General features: G+C 35.1%; 1 protein-coding gene across 1 annotated transcript in view; it reads right to left on the bottom strand.

Annotated features, from left to right (window-relative positions):
- The window catches only part of LOC117111323 (forkhead box protein F1-like), a 31,916-nt gene extending 19,440 nt beyond the window's left edge, over window positions 1-12,476 (bottom strand). Inside the window, exon 1 of the mRNA XM_033254255.1 lies at window positions 10,855-12,476. Coding sequence (XP_033110146.1) covers window positions 10,855-12,064 — 1,210 coding nt within the window. The 5' untranslated portion in view covers window positions 12,065-12,476. The remainder of the gene's footprint in view (window positions 1-10,854) is intronic.
- Between the last annotated feature and the right edge of the window lie 299 nt (window positions 12,477-12,775).

Here is a 12,775-nt window from a genome sequence, read left to right as displayed (position 1 = left end):
GAGCGAAGTTACCATACGGGTCTTACTATCTTTTATAGCTGCACTCATTTAATTACTCGGTATAACATGTTTCATACTATACAGATATAACCTAGGATTGGATTTGGGATTTATTCGATGTAAGCACCAAGGATAACCCACGAATGTCCGAAGAAGACTTACTTCTCGTGGGGTCCTCCTGGTGGTAATTGGACAGCACACTGGGAGACAATACCCTACTGTTTTCCGACATGGGCCATAATGCACACGGTACCAACGGCTTAAACGTCTCATCCGAAAGACGGTGCGCTATCGTAACTTATATTTAAGCCCTCCAGCTCAAATACAATTATTGAACCGGAGACCAAGAGATATTCACGGTTCAGCGCACACACAGTGGCTACCACCAGTTTTAGCCGACTGAGCTAAGCTGCTAAATAAAAGTAATTTAATAGAGAACCAATGGATTTAGACCTGTATAACAATATAATCTATTTGAAACATTGGAAATTATTTGTTACCATCATTTTGCTTTCAAAGGATTTCACAGCAAAACTTTAGGTTTGGGGGGGCGAGCGCCTAAACGAACAAGCTACATCTTAACTGCGACTGGGCCTAAATACTAAATTACTTGTGAAAAACCTATACTATAAAACTATAAAAATTGTAATTTATTACCATAGTCCTAAAATTCTATTCAGTACTCTATGCAAAGAATTAAGAAACATTAAGAATTAGGAAACATTGTTTCTGTTTTTAAACTGGCGGGAAGATCTTAAGTCGTACAAAGTTGAATAGGCATAGGTCTTTTCAATTTAAAACCTCTAAAAGTGAAACAATTTTAATTTTCAATTCCGTTACAAAGATGTAATGCTATGACGAAAGGTTGTTGAAATTATTGCTCTGTACCGTGCTACTGAAGCTATCAGTATTTTATAACATTGACAATGTGTCCGTATCGGATACGGTAGGTAGGCCTAATATGTTTCCGAATGCGTGGAGAAAATTAAGCTGGAAATAGTTTGGATAAGATACCCTTTAGTGCCATTTTTCTATAGAACTTATATTTCAGGTAATAAGCTTTTGCTATATCGGCCAGCTGTATCCTACCAGTGAATATTTAACAGGTAGTAGACCTACTACCGATACTTTACTAGTGATCCCGTACTTAATCAATGATACCGGTAAACTATGATCGCGTTTGGATCCGAAGTTGGGTCGCGAGATTGTTCAAATATGGCGGCAAAATATACGGTAATGTGTACAAATAATACACAGTAGTTATGGAGATTATGTATTATAATTAATTATATATGATTAATGAATATTATCATTGTCGTTATTACTATCGTCGTCATCATCGTCGTCAGCATGACCATTATCAATATGGCAACGATACATTAGAACCATAAGCCACATGTTTACCGTCGTATCTTATTACTTAAAAATTAATTCGCTGAGTGTTGCAAAAATTGTAATTATTGGGTAATATGGAAAGAGTATGAGAAACACTAAAAATGAAAGCGAAGTGCATATTACATGGCGTACTCTACGTACTGTATGCAATAGTCCTAATGGAGACAAGTGGGCCTACATGAGCGATACTTATACACACAATGTATTGAAACTAACACCCCTGTTGCAACGATGACCACCATCGATCTAATCTATTCAATTCCAAATCTTGGTTAAAATACTTTCTGGAAATTGACACACTTTTCATTGACTTTCTTTGTACGGGCTGCTGAATACCTTTAGGGTTGGGCATTTAATATCCCGTGGGATCTAAGCGCAGGGTCTGCGGTGCAGGTTGACTGTTGATTTTACAATGATTGACATGTTGACAGCAAAGTAGAAACACTAAGGCCCAGTCCTACCAAAATATACCTTACCAGTTTGTTGTGTTGATCCATGTTCTTGTTCTCTATTGTTCCAAGAATAATTACATACTTATCAAATTATATTCCCTATCTTCTAATAGTATTTGTGACGTTAGGCGTTGGACTGACAAACGTCGTCGCACCTCTGTGTTTTACTCATGCTATGCCCTTGAATAAGAAATTAATGTTTTAAATAAAAATTTGGGATAGGGTGAGAAGAGAAAATCGTTTGAAGCGGTCATAAATCTTACTGGGCATTAAAAAAAAAGACATGCCAAGAATTCAATGATGTAATTCTATTTCTATAGTAGTAGACCTAATCATAATAGTAATAAAAATAATTGTAATATGATATTAATAATGATTATAATGACAATAATAATAATAATAATAATTATTATTATTATCAGAGAAAAAAAAAACAAGAACAGGGTATCCTAGAATTAACCAAAAAAGGAAAACCACAAAAACACGCTAGGGCAGGGTAGCATCATCGTCATCATAATCATAATCTTCATTGATAGTAGCAGTGGGCCTAGGAACAGTTGTAGTAAGGGAAGAAGGAGGCATGGGCCAGGTAGGCCTAATTGTAGTGGCAGCAGCAGTTTAGGCCAGTAGTACTACTTAAACCATACACTAAATATTCTAAGGACAATGTATGATGCCTCGCTACTCGCTACTCATGGTTTCTGCGTCTGAGACAACATCTGACCCACTTCCCCCAGAAATTTGTTGACAAGAGAATAGAAACACAAGGGCGTCAAGAAAACGAGAGACGAGAGATTTTATTTTTTTCGATAATCTTTGTTTCAAAAGTTTCGATAATTCGTATATGAGCACTTATTAAGAATTTATTTATTAGATTCATAAACAATGCTATGAAAATCTTTCGATACTTTAAGTCAATGATTAAATAAAATGCCGTGATATGTAAACAATACAGTTACAAGAAGACATTCCTCGACATCCGGGTAAAATTTTCACATAACTCATGATTATGATGGTTAGCCCTAATAAAGTGTATAGGCTCTACCTGGTATGTGGACGCGTCCGCTGCCATATCGTGTACTGCTGAGTAGGCCTGTACACATGATCTATTCTAGCTATGTAATAAAGTGGAAATATAATTTTCACTGAATATTTTTAGTAGAAAAAAAAGACCAGTTGAACATGAAGCTACAAACACATGGAACAGTAGTGAAAGTAGGGTGATCATGTCGACAATTTCTTGTACTTACATATAGGCCTAGGCCTAAGTAACACAGATCGCGCACGATATATTCGTTGCGTAAGCGTGTGTTTAGTTTGCATTTAAATGGCGTAACATTTCCTGAAGGATATGGTTTACCAAGGTAATAAAGAGAAAAAGAAAACACCCGAAAAATGTATAAAAGTACATCCCATAAATGTATCATGTACTCAACTACGTTGCGTAAGATCACCCTGTCTTGTAAGACTCGTCTAACATTGGGTTCATACATTGTGAATGATAGTTATGGGTACCACTATTCCTAAATGCCCAAATTTAGGTTAGGCCTAATTGATAATATTTTAATTTTTGATTCCTTGGGAGTTTGTCGGGTGGAAAGTTTAAATACAATTCAGATTTTGATTCGATATTTTTTTTAAATATTAATATCTAACTAAGCAAAAATCAGTATAAAAGTACAGTAAATGTGCCCACAATGTGTCAGGTATTACGTAAGCATACCGTTAACTTGGGTCTTATGAGTAAAATTAATAGGCTATGTCCTCCTAAGATCTGGTTCCAGGTACCTAATGGCCAAAGCATGCAGAAATCCCTAAAATAACATCAGACCGCGATGGAACAGATCGTTGTCTAATTAATTATTCGATGTAGAATACAGAAAAATACGCTCGTCTACTTGTATTCCCGCCGGCGAAATGCGTTCATCCAGTGTGTAAATTATCATCAGTCGGGCTAAAGCTCAATTAACTAGGCCCAGCTCCAAATAGCGTGTACAGGGGCCGTGTACAACGTGACATTATGGGCCTGATGTTGCACCAAAATAAAATTGCCCAATTGACGCTCGTGTATGTTGCGTCAACAAGTCAGACCTAAAGATCAGAGAAGGTCTCGTACAAAACACTGCAGCTGGTGTGAAGATTTTTCTCTGAGGACTATCAGTAGATGAAATGAACATGCTCTTCCATACGATAATCTATCGAAAGCACGTAGATAACCATAGCCCTAAGGATCCGTAGCCGCATCATATTCGAAGGCAGAGCGGTTCAAGATGAATATCACGTTATGATAAATAATAACTTTCCAAATATATAAGTTACATATCAACATCACTTTCGCGTCAACGTAGGCTAAGCAATTTTTAGGAACTTCTCTGTTAATAAAGATATTTCACACGAAAAACAGGCCTACCTGGAATAAACAAATTGATGACGTCAATACCGCGAATTTTGTATCAGAAAAGAAACTTTTCATAAGGTACATGAAGTATATAAATCACTTGATATTTGCAACCGTATAGGTCTAACTGTGCAGTAGGCCTACATGAAGAAAATAGATCTGGAACTAGGAATAATTCCTTTCAGACGAAACTTGCTAATCCTAAATTATGTTAGGTGTGACTGTAACATGCTGTAACACATTGTGTCTGGGAAGCGAAGCAGCAGCAACAAACCCACACTTCTTTTCACAATCAACTGATACTAGACTCTGGTTACGTACGCCCAATATTGCGTTTGTTATGATGGACTGGGTATGAGTAGAAAGAGAATGTAAATAAATTCTCAGCTTGAAGCTATAATCTAACTTAAACATTCGGTTCTGAAATTGTAAATAGATATGCAGCACTGTTATTCCTTCACATGTAAGCTAACCGCTTTCGCCACCGTTTGTTTAGCTCACAAATCGGAACATATAAACTGTTTGAATTATCTAGCAACATGACGGAGTAGCTGCCCAGTCAAGTTTATTGAATATCTTGAATTATTTATTTAGAATTAACATTTGTTTAAACGAGAAACTCTAGGGCGTTTTGGTGAGAGGCCGGCATTGGATATCTTATAACAAGGCGAAATGGGAGCACAGAGAGTCAGTGTTTATATACTAGATAGACGACAGCCTGACTGAATATTCTCCCTTCCTTTAAAACTCTCTCTCTTTTGGGAATCAGAAAACGAATCCCGTTTTAATTGAAACTATCGATACTTGCACAAAGATTAGAAGTAAACATTTAAAAATATGAAAGTCATTAGGCATCAAATGTGTTCAGTATTTAGAACAATACAAATGTTGGAAAGACAAGCTTGTTAAAAGTAAATTATTGATTTTCTTTTTATTACAACTTTAATTAGGAGGTGGGATCTTCATTTAAGTACTTGGTAAATAAAACAAATAAAAAGCATATACAGTAAACAAAATTTATTTTAAACAAAACACTTTACTACAGTTCTAAGGGTCATAATTGAGATTGCAACGAATAATGGATAACTTTCTCAATTCTAGGAATGCAAAATGACCTACCCATTGTAGCTGTAAAAAACATTAAACCTCATATAAAAGTATAAAGGTATTATTTTAAAATAAAGATCCATAGGAATCCTTGACCTTTATGAATGATGATAACACTAATTAATACGATACACCCGCGAGGTGGCCACTCCTCCACCAGTGCACCACGCAGATGCACCGTATCACAACACAATACGGTATGTCGCAAGAGACCCAGACGAGCTAGCACCGATTGACAACACATGACAAGTTTTCGCTTACCTGGTAAGCTAGTAAAAGTGGCGCAATAATGATTCTTTATGGCTCTAAATTTCTTTGTCATAACATTTAGGCCTACTGTGTAGGTCTAGTTCCAGTTTTACTATTTAAACGACTATTTAAAAACCCAACGGGTTTTTAGTGAGTTGTCAACAATTTTTTTTCTGATGTAAATGATCTGATAATTTCATCGTTTTTAAATCGATAATTATTGTTCCTGGATAAACGTACCAAGAAGCACGTATATTGGACTATTTTGACTACAGTATACAAAAGGTTAATAACTGTGGTGCATACGTTTGATAGTAGGCTAATTATTAGAACTTATAATATAATAATATTATAATGTTGTGTACCACTAGAATTTTATTAGCCATAACCAAACACAGTGATTCCGCAGTTGTACCGTACTGAGGTAAATTTACCTGGGACCGAATCCGCGCTACACCTACTTATCTTAGCCACACACGTTGAAACTGCGTGTAAGCGCCGTTAAAGCAGTTACTACACAGAGTTGGACATTCAGTTGTCAAACTAAATCGTAATTCTTTCGAATGAGCTGACCGATTCTAGGTTTTTATCTTAACGAGTTGTTATGTACGAAAGGCTGTGCGAGGTGGAATGTAAAGGGATAAATCAAGGTAGGCCTACACACAAAGCTGGGCAATTACACGCGGATTAACAGAACCTTTTGGTGTAGGTATGCAAAAAAATATCACGTGATTTTGAATACTTTCTTAAATGTTCTCAGTTGCATACAGTAATGCAAGAGCCTGTGATGCTATTTAAAAAATAATTAATTTTTTTTTTTATTATGATATACATTATTGACCTTGGATTGACAATTCAAGAACATATGCTATCAATTATATCTGAGACTCTAAACTGTTATTAATCATCAATGGGCCTACGTAAATTCTCATGATGGTTGGTATAAATATAATATTGTGTGGTTTTTATTCATAATATATGTTCAAGGTTCTAATTAATATTAAATGTAATTATTTACCACAAGATAATATTGTTTATATTATAGGCTATGCTAAAATTCTAAGTAAAAAGAGGCCCATAATAAATGAATATTATTATTATGGCTACGTAGATCAGTTTATAATATCACTGTTAAATCATCATGCTTTTTGTTTTATGATTTTATGAAGCGCATAGAAGCACTGCGCAATATGCGCTATATATATGTAAATTATTATTATTATTATTATTATTATTATTATTATTATTATTATTATTATTATATTGCATTGAATGTTTGAGATCCTAAAGGATAAAAAATGTTGTATAACTGATTTTTCTAGGATACAAAATTGTGACGAAAGAATCGGGAACGGTTAATGAGATACAGATTTTTGAATATTTAAAAACTGGGGGAGTGCAAAAGGGTGGTTACACCCCCTTTTTAAATGTCTCTTCAATCGATATGTTAGTGTGATTTTTGATGTGGCTTACTCTGTCTTCATGGATTGATGTGTGGCTGTGTTTGTGGATGTGAGTGGTAAATGAGAGGGATGTTGCATTCCAAATTATGCAATTTATTTAAATTATAATATTTAAAATCGTATCTTTCCACTCACAGCACATGCACAAACAAGGATAACAAATAATTAATTAAGTAGACCTATGTCTTTTTCTGATACTGTATAAATTATGTAAGAACACTACTAAAAGTACCGTACATCTATTATTTTTTTGTTGGGAATACGAGAATAATTTAAACAGTAAAATGTTCAATTTATATGTTGGCTGAACACAAAGCAAACAAACATGCGAGTATGTGTCATGTTGTTTATCATTGTTATCATAATGATCTAAAATTATTTCCTAAATAGCCAAAATATTTAAACACAACTACAATGAATGTGAACAAGAATTCAACCACAAAGTGTAATCAAAATTCAAATAAAAACTTGGTTTTGTCGTTAAACAAGCTATTTTAGTCAAACACGGTATGCCTAGCTTTTATTCATGACAATTAAAATATTATTAAAGTAGGGCCTATTGAAACAACTTTTACAAAAAAAATTAAATAATAAAGGCATTAGCTTACCAAGAGCGAACTAAAATATTTAATACAATGATTTAACGGTAAACATACAAAATTGTGGCTGACTATAGACCTAATTAAGGAATTTAATTATTAATTTATTAATTTATTGTGTTTAATGTATTTCCGATAAATGATACAAGAGGAAATGAAAGACAATGCCATAAGTAGCAACACAAAGTTTAAATAAAAAAATAAAAGAAACAACTTTCTTTGGCTAGAGTTTAAAATATTTGGATCAAACATTGCTTATTTGACGCAATTGTATCAGTTTTTCAAGATCGTTTCAGTGTTTTAATTTTAAAGTATGGCTACATAGTTCGGTTTGTAATAGAGAGATTTGATCTATTACTGTGTTTCTTCCGAAACTACTACAAGCATTGCATGTTAGTTCAAACTTAAGAGATTGAAGGGCTCATGAAAATGTAGTTGATATGAAGAGTATTATTAATCTCGTTTAAAGAAGCAGCCTATTACGGTATATTCGTTTGGAAGAGGGAGGGGGGAACCATAACTTTACATGGTTTGTGAGCGAATTTGTATATTATAACAGTAGAGAATTGTTATTCCGATCTTAAACATTACCTTTTTACAACGTATTTAATATCTGAATGTATGAAAATCTTAAGCATCAATAACAAACAATAACTATATCATTTAAAAGAATAAAAACAAGTAAACTTTAACGAAATACAGATAAAAATTATTCAATCTTCGCTGATTTATAAACTTGCTAAAACATCTTAGAATTCATATTTTTTGCAATTTAAAGGTCTATAAAGAATAATAGGACGTCATATTATTAAATAGGTGCCTGGTATTGAAAAGGAAACATTTTCTCGTTTTTACTTTTACTTAAAAAGACAGTAAACCTAAAAATTGAAATTTGGAAATTAAAATAGTGAATACTATTTTTCGTTAAGCCAATCTTGTACTGGGTGTATATAGGTTATATACATTTATACATACACACATTTATTTATTTATAATTATATAAATATTACATAGGCCTACATATTGATATTTAATTGCACTGTAGCGACTTGTACTGACATTAATAAATCCGTTAAGTCAATGTAGAGCTATTCTAATCAGTAACACAAATCCTTATATATTTGGTTGGTTATATAAATACTATAAAAAGAGCAGTAGCAGTATTATACTGCTACTGCTCTTTTTATAGTATTTATAATACCAACAAATACTAATATAAATATAAATTATAATTATATATTAAAACTATCAAGCCTTTATTGTTTGCATGTTTTGTCTTTGAATGAACTGTGCATATTAACAATACAAGAGTAGTCGAAATTTGGTATAAACTTGTAGTGTAGTTTCTAAATTTAAAATTATATATACCAGAGTGTTAACTTCAATATCATTACAGTATTATATAGACCTATTGTAAGAATTTATTATAAGTAAACGCACTTAGTTGCATCTTCTTACCATACATATCATATACAGTACGCCTATTATATATTGGTGGCCTACAACTTATAACAGTAAATATAGATTTAGGCCGATATATATATATATATATATATATATATATATACTTATATAGAGGCATGGACATAAACTGTATATATGCATATAGGCCTGTCTATATACTGTATGAAGAAATAATATTTAATACATCAATATTATAAAGGACTATATAATAATAGACTTTTATCAATTTTGTATATGCTATACATACTTATAGGAACAATAGGGGTTATGCTTGATACTAGATTGCTGGGACAATATACATATTACAAGAAACATAATTGAACAAACGTATGTAGTAAAAGTTTCGATTGAAGCTTTTTAACCGACGATGAAAGAAAGAATAACAGAAACTCAGTGTATATTCAGTTCAATTGATAAATTAATATCAGACGGATAATAATTTAAACACGTACCCGTTAAACGAAATCACAAGAACTATTAATGGATTGTGTGCACCATTCTATTATAAACAAAACACACGATATATGTATCAATGTATCGTGTAATTTAAGTAATAACAACAAAAAACAATATCAGTAATAATTGCTAATACTACAATAATAACAATAACAAATTATTAGATATAATAATAATAATGATAGTTTTACTGATACTATAATATAATGATAGGCCTAATAAACATTAGTTTTCGGACAAGTACGCCTCATATGCAATACAACTATTCACACGTTTGTTCATAGCAACTAGGTAAACTTTAGGGCTTCTTGTCTGTTTGTAAAATCGTGGTGAAGTCTATGAACCTGATGAACCTGACAAATCGGTTAAGGTAGCATACAGCGTGCCTGTGGTTAGTTAGGTTTTCCTGACGTTTACATCACAGAAACGATCTTAGTGGACTTCAGGTCTTTAATATTATTTTTCCGGTAGGGTATTTGGAGATATGCTTATGGCCTACCAATTGCTACAATAATGCTGTGTCGTTACGTAGACTTATGTCCGGTACAGTGAGGGCAGCGTGTAAAGGGTTGACGCTTCACAGAAAGGTTACGTATTCTGAGTTAAAAAGTCCCATCAAAATCCGGTAATGAATAACTAGCCATTTTTTCAGCTTATATTATTAATTCCTAAGTTGGTATACAATAGCAGAACCATAATGCATGATTGGTTTGAAACAATTATAACTAGAAATCTGAGCTGGACAGATAGGAGAAATGAGGCTTGCTAAAGTGGTTTGCACGATAAGCGGTGTGTTACCTTCGGATTGGTGTGGTATGGAATACCTACTGTGTCGTCCAATACTGTATATTATACGAACTTTACTTTCTTTTTAAATTCCATTACAATAATAATTTTCTTTTATATAGGCCTAATTTGGGTTACATGTATTATGTGAAAAAGTGAAAATACGACCCAATCACAATCCGATAGGGTATTGGTACGATCACATATTTGATTTTACCGAAGGAAGGTCGTGGCACAGTAACTTTCTTTAAACAGTCATTGCGACACTGACACAACAGTGCCCTATTACATATTGTTAACAATTACCTTGGTGAAGACAGAATAATATTAACACTGCATAAATACATTAAAATGATGAGAGCAATTATATTTAAGCGAAACATAATATTACTGACTGATTATAGTTATAATCGTTTGAGAGATACATTGCGAACGGCTGTTTTCAGATGAATAGGAATATCGAGAAAAAAAAAATCTTAACCTACCGTGGTGTGACAGGTCCGTCGGCTCACTGTTATGCCCCGCTGATAGGTGCGAGAGTGGGCTAAGATACTGGGTTTGGTCTGTAGCCTGCATGGCCTGAATGGGGGATGTGTTACCGCCTCCGTTGCAATCCGCTAGCTGCTGTTTCATGTAGCGGCCGCCGCTACCGAATCCCGTCGGCCAACACGACGCCGCTGCGTACGACATCACCTGGTTATCAATAACGCCGTTTGCCTGGGAAAAATACATGCCTTGGTGGTTTGGTGGCGAGGTGGTGTTACTGGCCTGTAGTTGAGCCGCACCATAGTCCTGATTCGACATTGAAACAGCACACGTTGACATGTATCCGCCGGAGGCACCGCCGCCAGCGCTCGCATTCTGAGTATTCGTGCCTAGGTTTACAGAAGAACCCATCATATTCATTCCAATATTATCGTAACCATTATTATTCATATTGCCCATGGAACATGCCATGTTCGATAGAGCAGCCGAGTTGGGGTTTTGACCAAACATATCCAGGTGAGATCCGCCTAGCATAGGGGTCCCGTGCATTCCGGCCATAGCGTTCATCATCGCATACGGAGGTCTGAGAGCTTGACATTTGCGACGGAAACCCCTGGGACGTCGTCGAAACGACCCCTCTTCAAACATAAACTCACTAGCAGGATCTATAGTCCAGTAATGTCCCTTTCCTGGTCGGCCTAATCCTTTTGGTAGTTTGATGAAGCATTCATTTAGTGACAAATTGTGACGGACAGAGTTTTTCCAGCCCTGGTAGGCACCGCGAAAGAATGGAAAACGCTGCATGAGAAATTGGTAAATTTCGCTGAGAGTAAGGCGCTTTGTTGGTGAGCTCTGTATAGCCATAACTATTAACGCAATGTAGGAATAAGGTGGTTTCTCATGACGACGAATTCCAGCTCCTACCTTTTTACCTGCATTCGGTTTATCGGTAGGGGAATCAGCAGCTACTAGAGAGTCCTGTGTCAAATTAGTATCATCTTTGGTATCTGTGTGGATCGGTTGTGAGCCCGATAAGCTGTCGTCCATATCGGTACATTCTGACTTGATCAATGGGGGTGATGTTTGCTGGGTTACCTGCATACTCGTATGCAATGCAACCTGGTGATTCTGAGTGATAGGTTGCTGTGTGTGGATCGGCGGCGGCTGTTGTTGGATAGACGGAGCCGCCATTCTTTCCTGGATCGTCATTGAGAACAGTGAAATATCAATACAACTTTAATAAGAATAGTTTACCTCTAACGTCCTCGGGCTACGACGATGGGTAACGTGTTACTACCAAAATCACACACTGCAAAAAACTTCTTATCAGCCGTATCCGTAGAGTTTTATAATTTCATTTGTGACTCATCAAAAAGAATAAATGACGTTGTGATTCCGGACGTAGATCCAAAAACAAAGTTGACGATCCATATACGACCGAAATAAAACAACCGAACGCGCTATACTAGAACAGCTTGTTGGTTGCGGGTTAGCGGGTGGTTGTATCGACGACCGGGCAAAGAATTGTAATGTTTGGCAGACAAGTTGGTTGGCTGAGTTGTAGAAGAGCGCCAACTCAGTCAGAAAGAAGAGAGAGAGAGAGAGAGTAAGTGGCGATCAGATGTCCCGCCCCCCACGTCGAAAACAGACCAATGTTTTTAGCGCTGACATACGAGAAAGAACAATCGCGTGTAAAATGGAGGCATTAGGACGAGGTGACACGCTATCACGATATCTTGCTGGAAAACTAGAATTCTGCCAGGTAAAAGGTTACAACAGTCAATCCTATCTATCATAACAGGTTTAGACCATTCGGATTGTAATTGAGTAAGACAAAATTACATACTAAATGAATACAATAAAACCCCTGTTTCTTACTTTTATCATTTGATCTAGGTCAAATATCTAAATTGATTGATT

This window comes from Anneissia japonica, unplaced genomic scaffold, assembly GCF_011630105.1.
Source record: "Anneissia japonica isolate Jap-2015-1 unplaced genomic scaffold, ASM1163010v1 scaffold287805_len679488_cov178, whole genome shotgun sequence".
Lineage (NCBI taxonomy): Eukaryota > Metazoa > Echinodermata > Crinoidea > Comatulida > Comatulidae > Anneissia > Anneissia japonica.
Note: the sequence above shows the minus strand (reverse complement) of the source record. Positions and strands in the feature narration are given on the sequence as shown.